The sequence below is a fragment of the Magallana gigas genome, chromosome 3 (genome assembly GCF_963853765.1).
Source record: "Magallana gigas chromosome 3, xbMagGiga1.1, whole genome shotgun sequence".
NCBI lineage: Eukaryota > Metazoa > Mollusca > Bivalvia > Ostreida > Ostreidae > Magallana > Magallana gigas.
In genome coordinates this window covers 56046054-56068776 of record NC_088855.1, presented here as the reverse complement: position 1 = coordinate 56068776, position 22723 = coordinate 56046054, and the positions used below count along the sequence as shown (strand labels likewise).

Genomic DNA, 22723 nt, shown 5'->3' with positions numbered 1-22723 from the left:
ACACACAACGGTATAATACCGGTGTGTATCAATCCTTTATTAATAATATATTGTGAACCAATCTCGGGAGTTTATGTTCCAATCGCTACCCGGGACCACCTTCGCGATTGATTTTTCATTCATCGTTGACAACACAAGAACACATGGAATTTACAGTCCAAATCCAACAAACGTGAACTGGGGTTACCTTCTCATCATTTTCTTTTCAAAGACAAGTACCTCTATTGGGTTACTGTGGATTATATAAAATAAATCAAAACAAACACATTACTTTTCTTTTGATTTTTTATTCAAAATATCAACTACTCTTATCACAAGTAGCCTTTTTATGCTCTAGAGGCGTTCTAGCGGTCAGACACCCCCCCCCCTCTTGTGGGGACAGAGAGGGGTTAACACAGTCTGTCATTCAGATCTAAGAAAATATAATTCAATGTGTGGACGACCCCGGACATAAACACAGAGACATTAACAAATAACGGGTCTCCACACGACTCTCATCTCATACACAGTTATCGCATCTAAAAATTTGAATTTTTTTCTTTTTTCAAAAACGGTCATATTTGTGAATTCAACACCTAGTGATTTTCATTCATTGATATGCAATCAAAGTCAGACTTGAATTTGTTTAACAAGTAACCAAAACAAATTTCCATAGACCACTCTCTTCATCAATAAAACCAGTCAGGGGCTTTAAAGATTTGTACTCTTTTTTTTGCACTATAGATCTATTCCATTTTCTCCCTTTAAATCTAAGACACTCATAACTGTTGATTTACAAACAGGGTAAAATTTCCCCTAAATCAAGTTATTAAAAGGAAGACATTTATTTCAAAGTTCAAAAAAGAAAATTGACACAAAACCTATCCCTTATTGCTTTTTACGAGTTTCTTTTACATATATTGAAAATCAAGCATTGAAAAATAAATTCTTATCTCTACAAAAAAAACGAAACAAAAAACAGAGGCCCTAGATTTAGGCAGGACATATAATTCTACCCATGGTGTAAAGTACTGAGGTGAGGAAGCGGGAATTCTTGTCATAGGATCTGATGGAGAGAAATTAAAATAAATATACATAAACAACCCACAAACTATGTGAAAATATAAATAAAATAAACAACTAATATCTACACTGAACAGTCCAAAAACAAATAAATATACAGCCAGTTACACACCTTTATAGGGCAAGCTTTAAATGGTGGGATGAAATCACCTTCCCTACACAATACAAGTAATTGCTAAAGCAAGGAAGGCATATAGATCCAAAGAAGATGTGTTCTAGGTCTGAGAAAAATAAATACATTTTTTAGTGAAGCAAAAAATGGTTGCTGCTTCATGAACATTTATCAGTATCCATCAGTACTGAGACAGAAAATAAATCATTTAAAAGCTGTTTTATACAAAAATAAGGTATTATTTGTTTTCTTGCACCTTGAACAAGACATACTGAACATAAGTCTTGAGAATAAAAGAGGGATTAGAACTTGATAAGGTTTTTATACACTGACTTAATGAGACGATGAACAATGTTGGACATAAATACATTAGTGATGTTATAGGGTCATGGATACAGAGACTGACTAGCTCGAGTTAAAAATAGAAAATGGCGTCAAACTTCGGAGAAAAATGAGGTGAAGGTAATAAAAGATGAAAATCAGGTACCCTGGAACACGCCACACAATCTGGAAGAGATACAATTTGCCTACTTCTAAACTATTGCAATACTGAACACATTTAGTCAACCATTGCTTTCACTCTCATTGAGTACCCATTGCAAAGTGAGGCTGCAACAAACTGCAGTAGTCTCCCTTTTATTTCCACCAGTTACATAATATTTTTTCACTTAAAAATAGGGATTTCTAATTCATTGATTTCATCTACATTTTGAAAAAAATCTTACACAATATTTTACCCAACAAAATACTACAGACAAGTCATTAAAGCAAAATGAACCATATTAAAACAATTCCCAAACTTTCAATGTCTAATGGTTACAAGATTCGAAGAAGAAAAATAAATGCACAAAAAAACCTGTAAGCACATATCTCTCTTTGGAATGTTTCCTTTTTATATCAAAAGAATGAGACAAAAAATAGTTTTAGCAGCAAAGCACTAATAATGAATTGTAAACTTGAGACATTATGTATCGTATAAACCATAACAAATCACAAAACAGCTAATGTCCTGTACCAACATGGCTTTCCAAAGTGATTCATTTCTTTAGATAATTTTATCAGAATGTTCTCCAGTAGCTACGTTAGAGCAACGTTCTCCCTGGGCGGCTACAGATCGGTGACCTGGTACCTAGTGGCGCCAGGCTTTAAGCTGGGGACTTGGGGACCAGGCTGGGGGCGGTAACCGTCGTATCGACCCGGGTAGTTGTAGCTCCCCCCATTCATCATGGCTGGGGAGGCCGGGACAGAGGAAGAGGGGGAGTCGGATTTAGACATGGTTTGGGGGTGGGAGAGGGACGGGGGAAGGTTCTGGGGGTAGGACTCAAGGGAAGCTGGGGTGATGGCGATGCTGTTCCGCTGCTTTCCGTCCTTGGTGACCGTGTTCTGTATATTTTTGGTCACAGGATCATAGAAAAAATGTTCGTCTGGGAATTGTGCCTGCAGTCGCTGGATGTGACATCCGTGGCAGAACAGGTGATTGTCCAGTGGATAGCAGCGTTTGTCGGCTTCATCTGTCAGCTGAACTCCGCAGTCCTGTCAACAGAAACAGAATATTTTAGAACACTGCATTGTCTCACTCCTCGTTATTCTAGAGTGTGCAAAGAATTCACTAATCTGGTACAATTCATCAAAGCGCACAGTGCAGGGTACTGTCACCAAACGCAACATGTTTCTTTCAATAATTTTAACAACTGGCAAACATATCCTGATTTTTTGCAAAATTACAAAAATAGAAGAAAAAAAATAATTTTTTACAAAGTGAATTTAAATTTTGAATCAAACTCACAAAGAAACAAAATTCAATCCAATTTAAGAATTTGATAATTTCTACTTCCATGCTGTTTTAGCCTAATTCCATCTGTCATTCCAAAAGTGCAGTACACTATAAAAAGCCAAAAATTGCTTGGGAGGACTTTTCTCTATTGTTGTTAATTTGTCAGTTAAATGTTATTGCATTTTTTTTAATTGAATTCTTAATTTGTTACTTTTCACAATGTAAATAAACAATTTAAAAACCACTAGCTGGTGTTGATCCACATTTTTAATTAAAACACTTAATAAATAAAATAAAAAATTCTTAAAATTAATAACAATAAATAAAAAGGTCTCCTCAAAAATCAAAATATAAATCAAAATCTAATCATGACAAGTGTGAGAATAAAAAATCTGAGGAATGTTTTGACCATTTGATGCGAGTTAGTCTTTCATTAGGACACACTCCCTACTCTTTTCCAGCACTCGTTTAGTCACTCAGTTCTATAGTCAAGCAGAGATTGGACTGGACAAGCAGAGTTACTGCCCATGCAGCTCTGTGACCGTTTATATCTACCAGCCATGCATCATCACAATTCTATATTAATGTAGTCGGCACTGATTGAAATCATTTTGAAATACAATGAAAATTTGTATTATTTATCCTTATAAAAATACAACTAAAAAAAATCTTGATTTTTACAGCAGAATTTGTTTTTTACGAGGCTTTGTTGATGTTACATTGCACAACAGCAATTGAAATGCAAACAATTCAGAAAACAGTCAAAAACACAAATAAAAAGATTTTTCAATTAATATACAACAAACAAAACCACACAAAGAAAAAAAAACCAGAATATGATGATGCAAAAAGAAATCATAAACAATCACTGAAAGCTAAAAAATGAAATTGCTTACTCCTGTCGGTTCTCTAAGTCTTTGAGGGCTAAAATTTAAAGAATTTCACCATGGCAACCAATTTGCTACACGCATCAAAAATAATAATATCATGCACCAACTTCAATATCTGTATTGCATACTCAAAGCGAAGAATAAAAGCCTGGATAATAATAATCTGTCGGCTTTTGATGACAACGAACATTTGGACTTAAAATAATACAACTTTCAATGAGGGAGATAACTCTGTCAAGCTTGTTTACCTCGCAATGGTAACAATCCACATGGAAGTCTTTGTCCATGGACACCACCCTCACAGTCTCCTCGGTACCCTGTCAATCAAAATCAAATGTCAATCAAACTAATAAATCAACACATAATAAATTCAGTCTCTTTATAGATAGGTTACACCGTTTCCCTGAGCTATGCTGTGTAAACTTTGTTGAAAGATTTTGATTATGTGCTGGAAGTTGTTTTTTTTGTTTGTTTTTTTTTTAAAAAGATATTTAACACTTCATCAAATTCACAGAGAATTACACTATACTACCCTGTGCCCATTAAAATTCTCTGTCAGTGAACAGAATGTGCAGTGCATGTATTTGTATAATCTGTGACCATCGTGTATATCCTTGGGTTATACTGAACAACGAACAGTCATAAAATCTAGAGCAGGTTGTTTTAGTTCCAGTGGTTAGGTTTCAGTTGATCTGTCAATCGATCACAAACAATCACAACAATGGCTTTGATGTGTATTGCAGTACTGTAGTGCAGGTACAAGGTGTCTACAGGAAGCAACCTTAAAAAACAGCCCCCCCCCCCCCCCCCAACCTCTGATCTACAGTCTGCAGTGCTACGGGACTTAACAAGCTGACAATCTTTCTAGTGCATTGTGGTTTCTGTAACTGCACCCCCTCCACCCCTTTCTGATCCAATGTCAGCAATTATAACAGGGACTTGACAGTACTACAGGCTGGCATTCCCCCCATGCTTTCTCCACAGTATCCTGGTTTGTGTATTGCCCTGATCTCCCCTCTCCCCGTCTGAATTCAGTGAATGAAAAGTAGAGACAGGGAGGCAGGAAATCTCAGCATTCCTCCCTAAAGTGCTGAAGAATGTCTCTTGAGATGAGGACCCAGGTCAATGGTTGCTTCTAGAGACAGATTCACTGCATGGGATGGTGCACTGACTGGCAGTGTGCAACATTCAGCATTAGTGTGAATCACACACACACACTGGTCACCAGAAGACACCACTGATGTGATTGCACACGTCTCTTGTGTTGCATGTGACTACTCAATTTAATTGTTTCTTACTTAAAAGCATATAATGGCTAAGTTGAAAAACACTAACAGTAGACATCATTACAACTTTTTTTCTTCAAAGGAACATGACAACTTACAATAAACTATGGATCCAAAGTTTGGATTCCAAAAACTCACCTCTACTGGGGTTATAGCCTGGCCACATGCTGCACACTTGGGCGCATACACTCTGAAAATAAATAATCACACTATCAATTGAAGGCATGTGTTACAACAAAACTCAATATTACCCTCATAAAAACACAGTGCCACATGACTTTTCCTGTCTTGCTAAGTTCTCAGAATGCCATTCTCACCCCATACAGGAAATATAAGACACAGCAAAATCTGGTCTTCATCACCCTAATTCTTAAACTCTTGGTGTTTATGAAGACAGTGTTTCCTGTTTACTAAAAAACAAAACAATTTTCAGCTTTCCTTGCCCTTTTCCCACCAACAACCATTTTATAGATTATTTCAACAATGTTTTTTTTTAAAGTAAATAAATCTGACTCATGTTAAGGTAAATGAAAATCAATTTTTCAAAAATCTTAAAAATCTACTGTAGATTTAAACCAATAAATATTTAATTGATGTATCAAAGGCATTTAAACTTAAAAACTCTTTTATAAATATATGACTAATGTGGTATCAAATGCTTGACATGCGTTCTTAGGACATAAAAACAACACTTAATGTTGGGTAATCTAGCAGTGACGAATATTTAATAGCCGATGTTTCTTTGTATCCACTGGAGCACTCATATTTGGAACTATTGTGTCAGACCTGCGCGATTTTATTACACACTGAAAAACATAACAATTTCCACGCTTAGCATGACAAAGTGACACAGGGGTCAATGCTTTCATTTGATGCACACCTTTAACAGGTCTGATCAAACCACAAAAATTATTACATCTCCGATCAGGGGCTGGGTATGGGGATTCCGTTCGACCACATTCCTCCCCATTAAATGACTGAACATGCAAGTTTGATCATATTCTACATTTCTGTATGCAATCTTGGTGTATACATGTATAGGCCCACTTAAATTTCATTTCTTAAGGGGGGAAATACGATCTTATCAGCTGAATATGAATTACAAAATGTCATAATTAAAGAACCAACTTTTAAATAAGCAAATTAAAATACTGTGCTAATGAGGAAAATCACCCCAGGCTAGACAAGTCTCCTAAATTTTGTCGCCAAGTTGTAAGGGACCACTTCAAGAGATGGCTGAAACAGCAAATTCTAGCCCCTTCACTTCTCAGCATTCCTTCTGCGATCATTATAAGGCCCCTCGTGTTAACTCGCTGAATTATAATAATTGAGGGCCCGTGGCGTCAGTTCATGTGAGCCTAGTCAACTTCTTAATTATAATAACAGAGCTTTGGTCCCGCATGACTTGTCGGTTTACCAAAATATCCATCATCCTGGAAATTTCTCAAATCATTTCACCCCAAAAATATGCTGCGAGTTAAATTGATAATGTGTGTAAGATTTTTTTTGACACACCTTTTAAAACAATTACCTGTCTATCAGACGAGGCATCACAAAGCTTTAAGGTATAACTGTAGTATGCATCTATATAATCAAGGATGACATCTTTTGTGCATGACTAACAGCACACTGATTCATCCATCCTTGTAGCCCCCCTCTCACAGGTAAGATCTCTCTCTCTTTCTCTACACTGCCAGCTCGGGATTTTATCACTCATACCTCTGACAGGTGTAAGAGACTCGATCTTTCCGAGTCACAGCTCGGTTTAATTCAATCATCGGCTGCGACTGTCAGTCACTCTCTCTCTCTCGTCATTCATAAAACAGTCTACCTTTTACACATCAGGAAACATGAAAACACCACTTCCTAAGCGAGTAGACAGTGAGCCGAGACCCTTGGTCAATTATCCTCATCCCCCCATTAACCTGGCTGACCTCTAACATTATCAACATAGAAAGGAATACATCAAATCTAGATGCATGTCGTATCATCAACTTTCCCCCCTTTTTTTCTTTTTTTTTCACAACTTAATGCTGCTAAGATCTTGTAATTTCTCTTGTCGGATGACATCAGCATTTATTTATAACCACTTCAAAACAATGGCTGGAAACTTTGCAAATGTCAAGATTGCCGTTAATTTTGTGTTTTATGAGATTAATCAAGATCTGATGTCAAGCTTCACATCTTGTCACTACCGTGGATCTCCAGGGCCCGGGCCCTATCATACATCATTATCTAACGAGCCGTAATAAGCATATGCATAAATATGCATGTTATACTTCATAATTGGTGACCTTTCCTTGAACATCTGTCAATTCAGTTTACTTTTCACATTTCATATCTTGTCAAACATTCATAACTGTCACATCATTGTCTAATTTTACATACTTAATGCACTAAAGAGATTTCAAGGCACAGTTTATGAAAATAATTATTTAAAGCAATCTATTTTCTTCCAGTTAAACATTATAAACATTCAATACACAAACCGGTCCTAGTAGAAAATTATCTGTATTTACATCCCCATTACAGCATTAGTTGAGGGAATGGTGTTATATTTCTTTTTAATCTTTCAATTGAATGCTAACAGTTGTGAACAGGTGACAGTTACTGCCGATAATTTACCTGCCTCTATGATAATTTACCTGCCTCTATGATAATTTACCTGCCTCTATGATAATTTACCTGCCTCTATGATAATTTACCTGCCTCTATGATAATTTACCTGCCTCTATGATAATTTACCTGCCTCTATGATAATTTACCTGCCTCTATGATAATTTACCTGCCTCTATGAATTTCTATGATAATTTACCTGCCTCTATGATAATTTACCTGCCTCTATGATAATTTACCTGCCTCTATGATAATTTACCTGCCTCTATGATAATTTACCTGCCTCTATGATAATTTACCTGCCTCTATGATAATTTACCTGCCTCTATGATAATTTACCTTCCTCTATGATCACTGATGTCTTATTGATTTATTATTTCAGGTAGAACATGCTTCCATGTTCAGACACTATATCTAACGAAGATTACTACACTGTATGAGGAAGCTGTTTTCTAAAAACAAGGAAGCTCATAGAAGTGATTTTCCCTCCCTTTCCAACCCCCACCCACCCCTGGTTAGGGGCCCATGATGCCAACCCCCACCCACCCCTGGTTAGGGGCCCATGATGCGGACAGAGGAGCTGTTTACCTGTGATAGTCAGCGATGCAGTAGATCTTGTTGTCTACGTCGATGGTGAAGGGGACTCCATCCAAGCAGTCATTGCACACACAGCATCTGAAGCAGCCAGGATGATAGGACTTCCCCATGGCTTGTAATATCTGTGGGAAAAGATTACATCATCAGTGTCAAATGATTACATCATCAGGGGTCAACAAACAAATAGACTGTTTTAGGCGTCATTTAAATGTTACAATTATACACCAGGTAAATATTGAAAGCTGCACTCAAACAACTGAACACCTAAACTTGAAAGTAATTCTGGTTGATATCAAGACTTCATGTCATTTTGACCTATCTTATTTACGTAATATCAGAAGTCTACAGTGTTATATGTATAGACTGGGTTTATAAATAAACACAAATTTCATATCAGAAACATCTTGAGTCCATAAAGCAGGATTATTTCGGCAAAGTCAATATGATCAGGTGATTAAAACTGCCATTTTTCCATTTATTATAGTGAACAGCCATTATTGAGCCCCTTCTCTCTCCTACAAGTGGTGTTGTGCAGTTGGTCATTAGAGTACCTGGTCTATGTTAGCAGAGAGTTTTAAAGGAGCTGACTTGGAAAACTTTATTACAGTTTTACATGATGACTATTTCACTTGATTAAGCAGTCTCACATCCAGCGATTATCATGGTACATAACAGTTTCACATATAGACTGTTACATTTCATCACACAGTCTAAAACCTTCCATTTCCTTGATTATTAAACCTCATAAACCATGATTATTACACTACATCACACAACATGATTTACACTACCTCTAACACCATGATTATTACACTACATTACACAACATGATTTACACTACCCCCAACACCATGATTATTACACTACATCACACAACATGATTTACACTACCTCCAACACCATGATTATTACACTACATCACACAACATGATTTACACTACCTCCAACACCATGATTATTACACTACATCACACAGCATGATTTACACTACCTCCAACACCATGATTATTACACTACCTTACATACCATTATTATTACACTTCCAACCCACCATGATTATTACACTTCATACAACATGATTATTACACTACCTCACACATCATGATTAATGCACTACCTCACTCAATATGATTATTACACTACCTCACACATTATGATAAGTACACTATCTTACATACTATGTAATATCACTTCAAATCCATCATGATTATTGCACTACCTCAAACATCATGATTATTGCACTACATCACACACCATGATTATTACACTACCTCACACATCTTCTTACCTCACACACCATAATTATAGCATTCAGTCTCACACATCTTGATTATTACACCTCACACATCATGATTTTCATACTACCTCGTACATTATGATTATTACACTACCTCATACAACATGATTATAGCATACCTCACACACAATGATTATTACACTACCTTATACACCATGATTAGCAAAAATACCTCACACATGATTAGTACACTATCTAACACATGATAATTACGCTACATCACCCATCATGATCATCACACTACAAGACTTTCACCTACCATTTCCATGATCAGATGTCCACAAACACAGCACTTCTCAGCAGTCTGTTGGAAACCAGAGTACTGAAAGAAATGGAAGCAGAACATCAGCACACAGTTACACAGCTACCTGTGTATACAGAGACTTACAATGTCCTTACAATGCATGCATCATTTTTTTTTAGGATTTCCCATGTATTCAGGAGGGATAACATGAATTCATGTTTATATCTGTGTATCTGGAGGATGGGGAGGTATTGGAGTGAGTGCTGGTATTTTCCCATTGTACATATCTCTGTAATCTGCTACCCTTGCCTTGCTACATGTACATATACATCATTGTTTTTGGTCATAATTCATCAACAAAAACATCAATGTTTGCAAATTCCAGGCATTTGATGCATAAAATGTGTTCCAATTCATCACATGTTCAGCTGTTAATTGAATTAATTGGAATGTTTCAGACATGGGGAGGTTAGAGACTGGTATGTGACCTACTAAATCCATCTACCTGAGGACGCAGCAGCAGCTATTGTGCAATAATTACCTGCTGTCTGATGCTATAAAGTTGTCACCTGAACAGGTGACACCAGGTAAGAACAGTACCCCTATTGTGGTCCATTCACCCACAGTGTAAAGCAGCTATCACTATAATCAGCCACTTCCATACCCTCTTTGTGAAACTTAATGTCTAGAGTGTACTTTTAAACTTTTGTGGAGGATTACACTAATCTGTGACAGAGATTAAAGATCTTTGATCTGTCATTGGCCTTTTCAGGACAATTACTAGCCTTGAAAGAAGGCAAATCTATACCACACACAAGTTACATAGACCAGGCTCAGTAATTAACTCCTTGGAATAACCTATTGAATTCTAATCAGTTCTTTAACACATTTTTTTTGTGAGGTTGAGGTTGATTAATTCCCATCATATGCTGAGTGCACTAGAAAGATATAGCTGTGAAGGTCACTGGAGCGTTGGAGAGTTTTGTCTTGGGGGAACAATAAAGTGTTGACAAGTCAGTAAAGAACCTTTGTTGTTTTGATGACTGTCGCAGTAACACTTACTACTATTAATTCTGCTACATTAACAACTAGACTGAAGGCACCCATATCTGTGTGCTGCATGTTAACCTGCATTCGGATACTTCAAGGCTCCAGGGACCCACTTCACCTTGTATCATATCTATACAACTATTTTATCTGCAGTTTAAACTGCTTTCAGATAACACTTAATCATAAGTATAATGGGATTGATAGTAGATGGCAATTGTCAAATCTAAAAGGTATAACCACCCATTTATAAGACAGCAGAATACTTGAGATTTTTTAAAAGACAAGTTTTATGATTGCAAGCACTTAAAGTGAAGTAATTATGTTTGGGACATAGATTGCTTTTTATGGTCTAATGGGTTCTAAAGTAGACAATCTCACTACAACTGCCCATGTGAGGGGTCGATGAGTGAGTACTAGATAGAGTTACTGTTCTTACTCACCAGATAATCCTCCTCGCAGTACACCTTGCCATGGACATTGTAAAACGCCTTGCCCCGCAACGTACGACCTGTAACAGTCAAAATATCACAATCAACAATGGTCTTATGATGACCCACACAACATATAAAATAATAAACCACAAAACATGAGAGTAATAAATAATCTATCAGAACTTCTAAAAATATTTTTCTTTAAAGTTTCTTTGAAATTGGTAAATATTTGCCAATGATAATCTAAGCTTATTCCTGTCTTGCACAAAAGGGTGGATTACCGGTCCTAGCAAGAGATGAAGCTAGACTTAAAGGTACATCTACATCTGCCTACTACTATACAGAATCTTACTACATGGGGTGGGCAGGTGTACAATGTATAATACTGCACATGTTTATTGTATAGTATTGTGTTAATTTGTTACTTTGTAACATTCCCAACAATTTATTTCAATAACACTCATCTTTGTCTAATCCCCTTACAGTCCAATAAAGTACAGGGATACTTTCCGTCGGGCCTGTCCACTTTGAATGGCGGCGGTATACACTTACGGCGATGACTCTCGCCCAAGGAGACAAGACAGCAGAATACAAGGATGTACTTGTAAACATGGAGGGGTATGTCCTGTTTGTTTTTCTTCATTTCCCAAAAGTACCACCACTGCACACAATACCAACAGACAATGGGATAAAGAGGGACATAAGGGTGTACTTGAGGGACAGGAAGGTATACAATGGTGGAACCCTTGTGACTGAATTACTTCTCTGTGAGTCACCCCCAACACAATCTCACACAAAAACAAAAGAGAGAAAGTTCAGCAATGAATACAAGCCGTTATCTGAGAAAGTATTGTCAACATTCTTTGGTGAATTTGGTGAGAAATAAAGACACTATAGCATTCTTATTCCAAAGAAAAGACAAATATACAAATGTAAGCAAAAAGGTAGAGATATAACAATCTAATTTTGGACAACAAACTATCATTTGTATCCATTTTGCTGACATTTTATTTTAACCATTGTTGAATGCTCTAACCAGGTGAGCTAAAAATGTTAACATCCACACACGCATTATCAGCAATTTGATGGATTGCTCCTTAGGAACAATAAATAGAGGAAGAAAGAAATCTATAACCTCCATGTAACTATACCCTTTCTTATTCATGTCAACAACAAGTGATACAACACAGAAAAAAGACCCCAATTTAAATATTTGGTTACAGACACTGTATCCATGTACAAACAGGAGATTTATCTAAAATCAGGATCAATTCTAAAATGCACATAGCCTTTCTTAATAGTCTATAAAGTTGCATTAACAGCAAATTGCTTTTAAATCTCTATGTCACTTGGAAGGAGAATAGCTTGCAACCAATGAAGCATGCATTTCACCTGCCTTTAGCTAACTCCTTTGTGAGGGCCTGGGATAAGAAATTGTAGCACCCCCCTTTCCCTTCCAATGATTGGATTTATGGTGTCATTATCAATAAATAACCTTTCATTATATCTGGTCTCGTGTGAGTCACACAAAAAGAATTTTTAGGGGTACACTGCAAAAAAGCACGAAAAGCAAAATAACGACCTGTTTTGCTTTTTACCTTGTGATAGAGTGAACTATTTTGTTTATTCTACAGCATTGTGGAATGCTGGGGTCTTCATTTAAATAATCCGAAGCAACAGAACATGAACAAAGAATTCCTGGCTTTATCACCCCACCATACAGGAAGCCAAATGAATCACCAATCAGGGACTACTTTTTTACAAAGTAAAATAATTTGTCAACTACCAAAAGCACGCTAGCCCATAAAACTCATCATTTTTCTACAAGCGACTGCACAGGAAACAAGCACAAGCTCCTGTCATCCATAATCACAGTCATCACTAGTCTAATCATCTGTCCACATCTTCTTTTTTTAATAACATGACATGACAAAGGGTGCATTTTAAAATTAATATTCTGCAGCCAGTTCTAGGTTTTTTCAATTATTAATAAAGCCCAAGAGTTAATTCCTCTGCATAAAAGCTGTTCTATTAACTGTGCAAACATAGATTAATAGACAGCACAGAGCTGTCCGTCTGTTTGTAGCCTGTCAGCATATTATGACCTTATCATAACTCAGTTTAAAATATTAATACCACACATTACAAAATTGGTATGTTCAGTGAGTTTTTGAATATTTCCCATAACAGATAGATAACAGATTTTTTGTTTCTTCATAGAGTTTTGAAAAAAGATCAATTCAAAATGAATGATGCGTAATATCTTTGAAATTTTATTCCCTATAGTCAGTCATCTCTTTATGGTTATCCATCAGTTTCGGGGCACAAACTTCAAAGTTTAACCGCAGTCTGATAAAAGTGCCGACTGAGAGATTCCTGGCATAGCTGGTTGTTGTATTGTTGTCAAGTAAATGACAGACTGTGACAGTGCACACACAACACACACAACAGGTCAGGGGGCTCTACGTCCATCACTTGCTGCCTCTACCTAGATAACGTGTCCCCCTCCGACCAATCAGTTCACTGTGTTTATTCTGCCTCTCGATTCCCTGTTATATTCTAACACTGTTTGCCTGCTTTTTAAATTATCAGTATCAAAATCTTACTGCAATAAATGAACATTAAAAATGATCTGATAATACACAGTAGCAGGCTTTTACTGGTACCTGAACTGTCAAAAAATAATAGATCTGGAGATTGATCCATATTGGAAACTAGTTGCTAGGTAAATGAAAAATATGCATCGAGATTTAAAACGTATTTGTAATTTTTCAAATTTAATGTATGGTTTACGGGTACATTATTTTGGCTGATTCACAATAACTGGAGATTCAAAAGATCTTTTGTATCTATGACCCATAGCCTGTCTTTAAAAGAATCCAATTTATCAGATGAACTTTCAACAAGAGTGGAGAGTTTTTGGTTCAGAGTTTCTACCGTTGGCCAATGATATAACCAGACCACATCTACCTCAATAACCTGTCAAAAAGGGAAAACATATTAAATATTTCCATTAAAGACTGTATAAAGGGAGCACATGCCAAATCGGCACTACCCGCGCACAGCAAATATTCTAACAAAGTGTCGATATAATGAACTGAGGTCTTTTAAACGCAAGTGCTTTGTTCTTGTTCTGAGAATGTTGTCCCCACTCGTAAAACACGAGCTCCGCTCTGGTTAAATTCAAATATCTTACTCGTGAAATATGTAATTTATTATTCATTTCTTTCAATTATGACATGCACTTTGAGAAAAATTAAACTTTATCAGAATGGATGCCTTTAAAGTTCTATTCATTTCTATTCGAATTGTTCCAATACCCACATTCACATTCACCACACGCCATCATGCTCAGAATTCCACTGCATCCTTTCAATTCTTCAGAGGCAACTTCATGTATGCCATGTATTGAGAAGAAAAATTAAAAGCATCCTATATTTATTGAGTTCCTGAATACAAAAGTACATTCTGACTGTGTCCAGCTGTATATGGCATTATATTGTGCTGGTTTTATTACTATTCAAACTTTTTCACTTTTATGTATGGTACATTAACTGAGGTGGAACAAAGAGACAGTGGTGATTGTATCATTTCCTCACTGTCTTCTTCCTGTTTAAATGCTTTCTTGCCTGTTGAGGTTGACATGCTCGTTACACCCAGCTATAAAAGGTCTTACATGTACACCAGCATTCACTGCTATCAGAGATGTCAGAACACCTTTCAAACCAAGGAAGCCAGTTCTGTATGCTTAATAAGTCACCAAGAGTTAAATACATCACATGGACAAACAGACACTTTGTTTGCCATGAGCTAGCTACTTTAGCATACTTTTTATTAATAGCCATGCAGTAGCTATTTGTGTGTTTGCCTCCCCTAGGCAATGTATAAGTTACCTACCCTTTATCTCTTATTGCTGTGTATTAGCTAGAAATGTATGTTTGCCTATTGCAAGCTGTGTATTAGCTACATGTACATGCCTAAACTAGCTATGTATTAGCTACAAATGTGAGAGTCTTGCTAGCAGTGTATTATATTTATACTGTATTGGCTACAGATAGTGTATTGGCTACAGTTAGTGTATTGGCTACAGATAGTGTATTGGCTACAGATAGTGTATTGGCTACAGATAGTGTATTGGCTACAGATAGTGTATTGGCTACAGATAGTGTATTGGCTACAGATAGTGTATTGGCTACAGTTAGTGTATTGGCTACAGATAGTGTATTGGCTACAGTTAGTGTATTGGCTACAGTTGTGTATTGGCTACAAATAGTGTATTGGCTACAAATAGTGTATTGGCTACAGCCAAGCTCCTGACAGAGTATAACAGTTAGTACAGGACATACAACACGCTGTCCTTTTGGTCAGACACTTACCGCAGGAGCAGCAGACGAAGCACCTGGTGTGGTACAGATTGCCCATGGCCTGACACGCCTCCGTAGCACCTGCCACCCTCTCCCCACATGTAAAGCACTGACCTACAACACAAAGATAGACAACATCAGGCCCGGTCTCAGCTCAGATTACCCTTCAACAGTATAAAGACATGGAGCAATGTACACTTAATGTACATATAAGATGTCACCAATTGCTTTCTTTACACATATACTGTACATGAAACATTATAAACCATGTACATTAAATTATTTTACATTTCACAAGTCTACAAGAGTCTAGACACCATAAATCAGTGATTTTTCAGTTTAAAAAAGGAACCTGTGGCTTTGGTTATGGGAAAAATTGACATACTTTTTATTTTGGGGAGGGGGGGAGGGATCTCTAATAGTTGCAAAGGGGAAGTGCCAAATTTTGAACCTAAATTAGCTGTGGAAAAATCACTGCAATTGTTTACACATTCAATAACTTAAGTACACACGAACACAAGAACAAATTACATAATACTGTGAACTACCAGCACAACAAATGCATGGTACAATTGCAGTCCATTTCCCTGTTTGTTCCCCCTATTTCTTCAGTTTGAAAAGGTAAGTTTAACACTAAATTTCATTAAAATAGGGTTAAAGAGAGTTCTGATGGGGGTGGGTAAAAAGATGTATGACCTATATTCATAAACCTCAACTGGCCTTAGAGACTCTTCATACAAAGCATGTACAAGATGTGTATTACATCAGCTATAGGTATGCTAAGTATATCTGTGTATATCTTTTGTTTTATCATAAGTAAACTAGTTATAAGTGCTTATCTCAGTTTATCTGAAATGTATGCAGAATATGTGTCAAAATGAAGTACCTCTTATCCATGAGGAGATTATTCAAATACCTGCAGGTAGTACTAAAGGTGGCAAACAAATACCTGCAGGTAGTACTAAAGGTGGCAAACGACCATCAAAGGGCACACAGAGAATGCATTTAAGTAACTTCAGACAAGTACCACCAAGTTGAATACTGTAAACTATTATTAGATTGGATATCTTTTATCAAGGCCTTGATTGTATTTGTATGGTATACTGGCTAACAATACAGTACACATCAAGTACCACAATATGGGGATAGAAGACCTCAACACACAGACCGTTACTAGAGACAGTGGTAATGTTACTAGAGACAGTGGTAATGAACACACAGACTGTTACTAGAGACGGTGGTAATGAACACACAGACTGTTACTAGAGACGGTGGTAATGAAAATCTTTATTTTTTGGTAACTGTAGGGTCTACAAGCACTGAATAATCTGAAACATGAAAAACAGCTTCCCTTGTATCACCTCCAATAACTGTCCAACATTCCAACGACCTCGAGGGAGTTGGCCTTGATTGCTGAATCATTGCACTTTGTTTACAACTGTGTTCACTTTACTGCTGCAAATTTGTTATTTACCATGAATAATGCTGAACAGAAAGGAAGGGGGTTGTTTTTGGTTGTTGTAATGGAATTGGAGGGGAGGTGATGCTTAAGGGGAGGAGGGGTTCATGTATTTGGAAGTGTTTGGGGGAGGACAGGTCACAAAAGTGTTTCTAAATTAGGTGTGTGCTAGGGGGAGGTCCAAAGAATGTGTCTAAATCTACACTTAGCAGTTTTGACAGTATTTGAAAATCAGTATAGATTACACAAACAAATATCAAAGATGTCACTAAAATTAATAACAAGATCATATGTGTGTATAATTATAGCCTCATGCAACCAAATTAATTGCAACATAATGCTTGTGAATACCATGAGCTGGCCCATAAGTTCCTAGCAAGTCCCAACAAATGGTTCTAAATAAGTTGGGTTACTTATATTGACCAATCTTTTCAAATCGTTCACTTTGAAGCACATGAACTTTTGGAAATTCCTGTGTCTCGTGGACAGGTAAGCTCTCTACTGAAGTGACTCATTAAATACCTTGTATCAGAGCCGCTCTCACAAACACCACCTAACAGGGCCACACTTAATCCAATGATCTCTCTCAAAATCTCTCATTACCTCTCAAAACAACTTCCATGCTACAAAGGTCCCCAAACCACAGCCTTACAAATATTTTGTAAAGTTTCGCCAGAAATATACCTGGTTACTTTAATATGATACACAGATCTACAACGGGTACAGTCTGCTTGTACCTAGACCACATCAAATCAAACTCTGAGATCATCAGAACCTGACGCTGGTATCTATACCAAATTCCTGTCATCACCTCCTGATCTGAAATCATCATCTACACGGTACAACCTGAACAGGATAAAGCCAGAACACCACAAAAATGTCCTCTGTGTCAGGGTTCCCATTTAGTGGAACCTTTAATCTACGGGATGTAAGGTTTTTTAATTTTCCTTTTAAAAACTGCTGTATTTAAAATTCTTGTTGTTTGTACCTAATCTGCCCTGGTGGAGGAACAAAGACGAGTGGGCGATTTCTCCGAATGTCTAAGGAAAGTTTGCTCTAAAATAGACATCAAACACCTATCTTCTAAATATCGCCAAGTTTTTGATGAGATGTAACAGTTTTGATAATTGTATTCACACCAAGGATCATACACAGCTCATGCTAACTTACTCTTCTCTGCTGCTATTAAAACTATGCAGACAAAATGCCATTATCCGCTTATAATGAAGATATAAACATAGTTGAATCTTGTTCATTAGCTATGAATAGGCTACTTTCTCTAGGAGGTGGGTTAGCTCTATTTAAGACCTTTTAGTTATTTAATCCAGTTTGTCCCTGCAGGGGCAGTTACATACATGGCTTCTCCCATTGTTAAGTCCATTCACTGTATAAGAGTCTTAGGAGACATGTAAACACAGTTATTTCTCTGTTGATTGTCCCCACACACTAACTGCTCTGTGACTTCTCACCTTCCTCCGCCGTACAGACCCGGTCAGGCTTCACAAATCACCCTGCGCCGCTGTTTTCAGTCGAAAAAAGGACGCTTAACTGCTGACCCCACCGCAGCAAGATTCTCCTCCAATCAAATTGGGCCTTAGATGTTTTCAAAGCATCAATGGGAGGACATTATTGTAAAAGGGGTTTCCCATGGGGAGAAACTCGGGGGGGGGGGGGGGGAGATATTCTCTTTTGTTGTTTGGGAGGATGAGATGTGTAGAGGTCTAGACAAGATGGCCCCCACAGAGAGAAACAACTGAAGATGTGACCTCCCTAAACCCACGCAAGAGAAAGAAGACGCTTCATACAGGACATCAGTATCAAAATATATTCCCCTTGAGTTGAAAATTCCAAAATTACAAGCAATCAGAATTCAATGTTACCAGAACCATATTGTCCCTACCCTATATATATACAAATACACACATTTTGTTCCTACATTACTGAGTGGCCACAAAAGAAGTCAAATGGTATGTGGAGAAACAAGTTACACACTGCTTCCCAATGTTTTGTTGCCGATGGTGTAAATGCTGCCCTGTATACTTTTGCAATACATGTCAACAGGATTTTCACATATTATCCCTTGTTTTGTTTACCATGTGTTATTTATCAATGCTGTTTAAAAACTTAAATGTGCCCTAAAACCAATCTGTTCAAACTGTGGATTTAAAGTACTGTGTGGACAGAAAAATATTTCCTTTCACTTTTATGAAATCTGGTGCAAGAACAAACATAACTGGCAAAGGAAAAGCTGAAATGCAGCATGTTTAAACAGAAAATTATTAAATATTTTTCAACATTCACCACTTAATTCCTAAGAAGTATTTAAACACTTAGGAATTCTTGCAAACTCTTTATGTGAATTTTATGCCTAATATTCCATTAAAAAAAAATTATCAAATAATTCTAAGAACACAATAAAATCCCTAAGGCTGCACAGTTGATACAAAGCAAATAACTTAAACATGCGACAGTAAAAAGAGAAAATCTTGACAATGCCAAGTTTCCTCCTAGTTCATCGACAGGTGAGTTTGGGACAGAATCACAAAACAGCAGGGCAGGTGGCTGCAACAGGTAGTAAGGTACTGAAAATACATATACTCCACAAAATAGAAAAGCAAGCATATGTAAGCAGTACATGTGTACATGTGCTTTTTTATGCACACACCCCTTCCATCAGAAAACACCTGCACAGCGTGCTGGAACACACTCACAGCGAGCAACTGAGGCAGCTCTCTATAAATAAAACGCTCATTGAGGCCTGGTGAATTAACATCAAACACAGGGATTAACTCAGCATTCCTAGAATACCTGGCAGTTAATACGGCAGGTCAAAGAATCAATAAATTCAGGACTGCTGCAGAAAATCTTAACAATGGTCGCCTGCACGTGGCGTGAATGTCTGTCTCTACTTATCGTTAACTGGGTGCATCAAAACGCAGACAATTTTCAACACACACCAGATCAGAAGATAAGATACTAGACATATTTTAAAACCATGACTTACATATAGTGTTAAATCTAGATTGAAGGGTAGGTTAAATCCATATCATGGATAACTGACAATGTGTTTACACATATGACAAACACACCCACAAACACAGCAGAAATATTTAAGCAGACATTGTTATACATGTACATAAGTCTTAAGCTTGCACTCTTTGCCTTACCGAAGTATTCCCCCTGGGGGGACTTCTCCATGTCATCTTCTAATTGCTGGGTGAGGGCAGCCACTTTCTGTTCAATGCTGTCCGTGACAGATTTTCCGTGATGGGCGGTCACATGGAATGGGATCTGCTGGGTCTGGGGTCTCACAGCCACGGAGGGGGGGTTCTTCCCATGAGTGGGGACCGTTGAGGTCACAAACCCGGTTTGGCTGGTGGACGTCAGAGGCTGTTGGTGATGCTGAGAAGTGTGAATGAAATTAGGACTGGCAGTCGTGTATCGTGGATTTCTGGGTGGTAGACTAGGGACAGGTTCTGTCTTGTGGGGACCATGATAAGGGGGAGGGGGTTGTTTATGCACTGTCTGTTCCCCAGGGAAATTCTGAGATCCGGTCATTTTCATACTGTCCTCCAGTTGTTGAGTTAACACTGCTAGTTCTACTTCAAAGTTCTTATTGCTGGATGCTGAATTCAAAGGGATCCTAGCTGGAATAGCTGGTGGCGTCCCCTGGGAACCAGGTAAACTGTTCATGCTCCCACTTCCAGACATGGAATAATTCAGCTTACCATTCATCTGTTTGTGAAAATGAGATCCATTAAGATTTTGATTATTCATTTGGGACACACTTACATGACTCGCATGCATTCTTAGTCTTGGGTCTGTATATGCAGGTGGAGCGTGAGGTGCAGGCTCGTTAAAGCGACTGTCATTTAATAGATACACATTCTTTGTGGGTCCCAGACTAACATTTGGGTGATACTGTCCATAGTTATCCAGGACCAAACTGTTCCGGGGGCTGGGAGGGAATTTGTCCAGCATCACTCCGGACATCCCAGCCAGACTGGTCCGCGGACTGGATAATTTAGATTCATATGATGTACAGGATATACTAGACCTTGGACTGGCAAGACTGGAGCGCGGACTTCCAAATCTCTGGTCATATGGAGGAGGAGGGGGCGGGTTGGTCAGACTAGTCCGCGGACTCGACCCTTTGGAATCCCCTCCACTTCCCACACTGGAGCGTGGACTAGAATAGTTTGAACCAGGTTTCACCATGCCCGAATACATACAGGAACTAGCGTGGGTCCCCCCTATCATCATTTGGGCGTTCCCCATTCCTATTTGTTGAGACATGTGCATCTGGGAGATTGTTTGGTTCAGCATTGAACCTCCAGGCGCTGGATAAGACGTCCTCCCTATCACGATGTTACGATTTTCACTCATGTCTTGTTGTATATTGTGCGATGGAATTTCAACTCGATAGGTTTTTTCCCTACACTTTATTCCAAGAGACACACACTTCTCACTTGTAGGAAACCATCAGTCCTCTTTGTCTTCCCCCGAGTGTATTCTGATCTCTGGAGTTACGTCACTTTCTCCTCTGTTATGGTTTTTGCTTTGTACTCCCCCAAGTAACGGGAAAAAAATTCCTGGTATTTTTTCCTGTATATTCCAGGTAAACACTTTTCTGGCTCATAAAAACATATTCATACACATTCAGATAGCCACAACACATTTAAACCATCATCCCTCTCTCGGCGACATCTTAAGGAATCACATGGAATTTGAAAAATAATACACACCGGTTCACTCAACCATCGCATCTCTCCGTTGTGTTTTCTGTTGTGATTGCAATGGCGGGTTAAGCGGAGTGATATTTCTGTTCACACAAAGTACGGTGTCATGCACTCTCTCTGTGAATCATAAAGCCACCTTTTTCCGCTAACATGCCTTTATTTGCTATATAAAACCAAAACTAAGCTAAAATTAAACATTTCAATAACGTTCTGATGAAAAGGACTACATTTGCTTACTAATAAACAGGTGCCCGGTACTTTGCCGGATATTGATTTTATCAGAGAAAAATGCACGTGTGGATCCAAGGGCGTGGCTACAGTAACTGATTTGGATTCTTCTATCAGGTTGCTCGTATCAAACATAAATTATTTCAATGTGATGATTTGATTTACATGCATACCGTGTCCTAGGCAATAACCTTTCTTAAATTAAATAAGTATGTATATTATATAGTGCATATATATTAGTACCTGTATAAATCAACTGAATATTGTGTTTATCTTTGTTAAATTACGCATGAGCATATAAATAATTTTAAAAATATTTTGGAAGCAATATATAATCAAAGCATAATTATATTTAAAAATGTGACATATAATTCTAAATGGTGGAATTTCACAAACAATGATATGTCCATTACTTGGGGCCTAAAGTTTATTTCATTTTTCGAATAAAACTGACTAAATCCTTCGTACTGAATGAAAAAGGTTTACTTACTCGTATATATCCAAAATACCGTACTTAAAATGTTAACTTGGAAAACATATTTAAAACTGATCATTAATTCGTGAAGAGGGTGTC

The 22723-nt window shown here is 37.6% G+C and overlaps 1 protein-coding gene across 2 annotated transcripts; it reads right to left on the bottom strand.

Annotated features, from left to right (window-relative positions):
* Positions 1-271: 271 nt before the first annotated feature.
* On the bottom strand, positions 272-22018 carry LOC105326215 (LIM domain-containing protein ajuba). Of its 2 annotated transcripts, XM_066080502.1 has the most exons (9): positions 20350-22018; positions 15736-15837; positions 11369-11436; positions 9894-9956; positions 8329-8459; positions 5263-5314; positions 4087-4155; positions 3845-3872; positions 2565-2707 (listed from the first exon to the last, which is right to left on the bottom strand). In XM_066080502.1, exons 1-8 carry the CDS (start codon positions 21566-21568, stop codon positions 3858-3860), a joined length of 1719 nt encoding a protein of 572 aa, XP_065936574.1. In that variant the 5' UTR covers positions 21569-22018; the 3' UTR covers positions 2565-2707; positions 3845-3857. The 2 variants fall into 2 exon arrangements, with proteins under 2 accessions (XP_065936573.1, XP_065936574.1); XM_066080501.1 differs by lacking the exon at positions 3845-3872 and having other exon boundaries at positions 272-2707; positions 20350-22016.
* Positions 22019-22723: the final 705 nt, after the last annotated feature.

Bases quoted from the DNA above. Each gene is read 5' to 3' on its own strand.
- LOC105326215 (XM_066080501.1), bottom strand. From the start codon at position 21,568: ATGAGTGAAAATCGTAACATCGTGATAGGGAGGACGTCTTATCCAGCG. The intron at 9,957-11,368 runs GTGAGTAAGAAC...CATTTCTTTCAG, and splicing joins ACTGCGAGGAGGATTATCTG to TACTCTGGTTTCCAACAGAC. The intron at 4,156-5,262 runs GTGAGTTTTTGG...TTTGATTGACAG, and splicing joins AGGCTATAACCCCAGTAGAG to GGTACCGAGGAGACTGTGAG.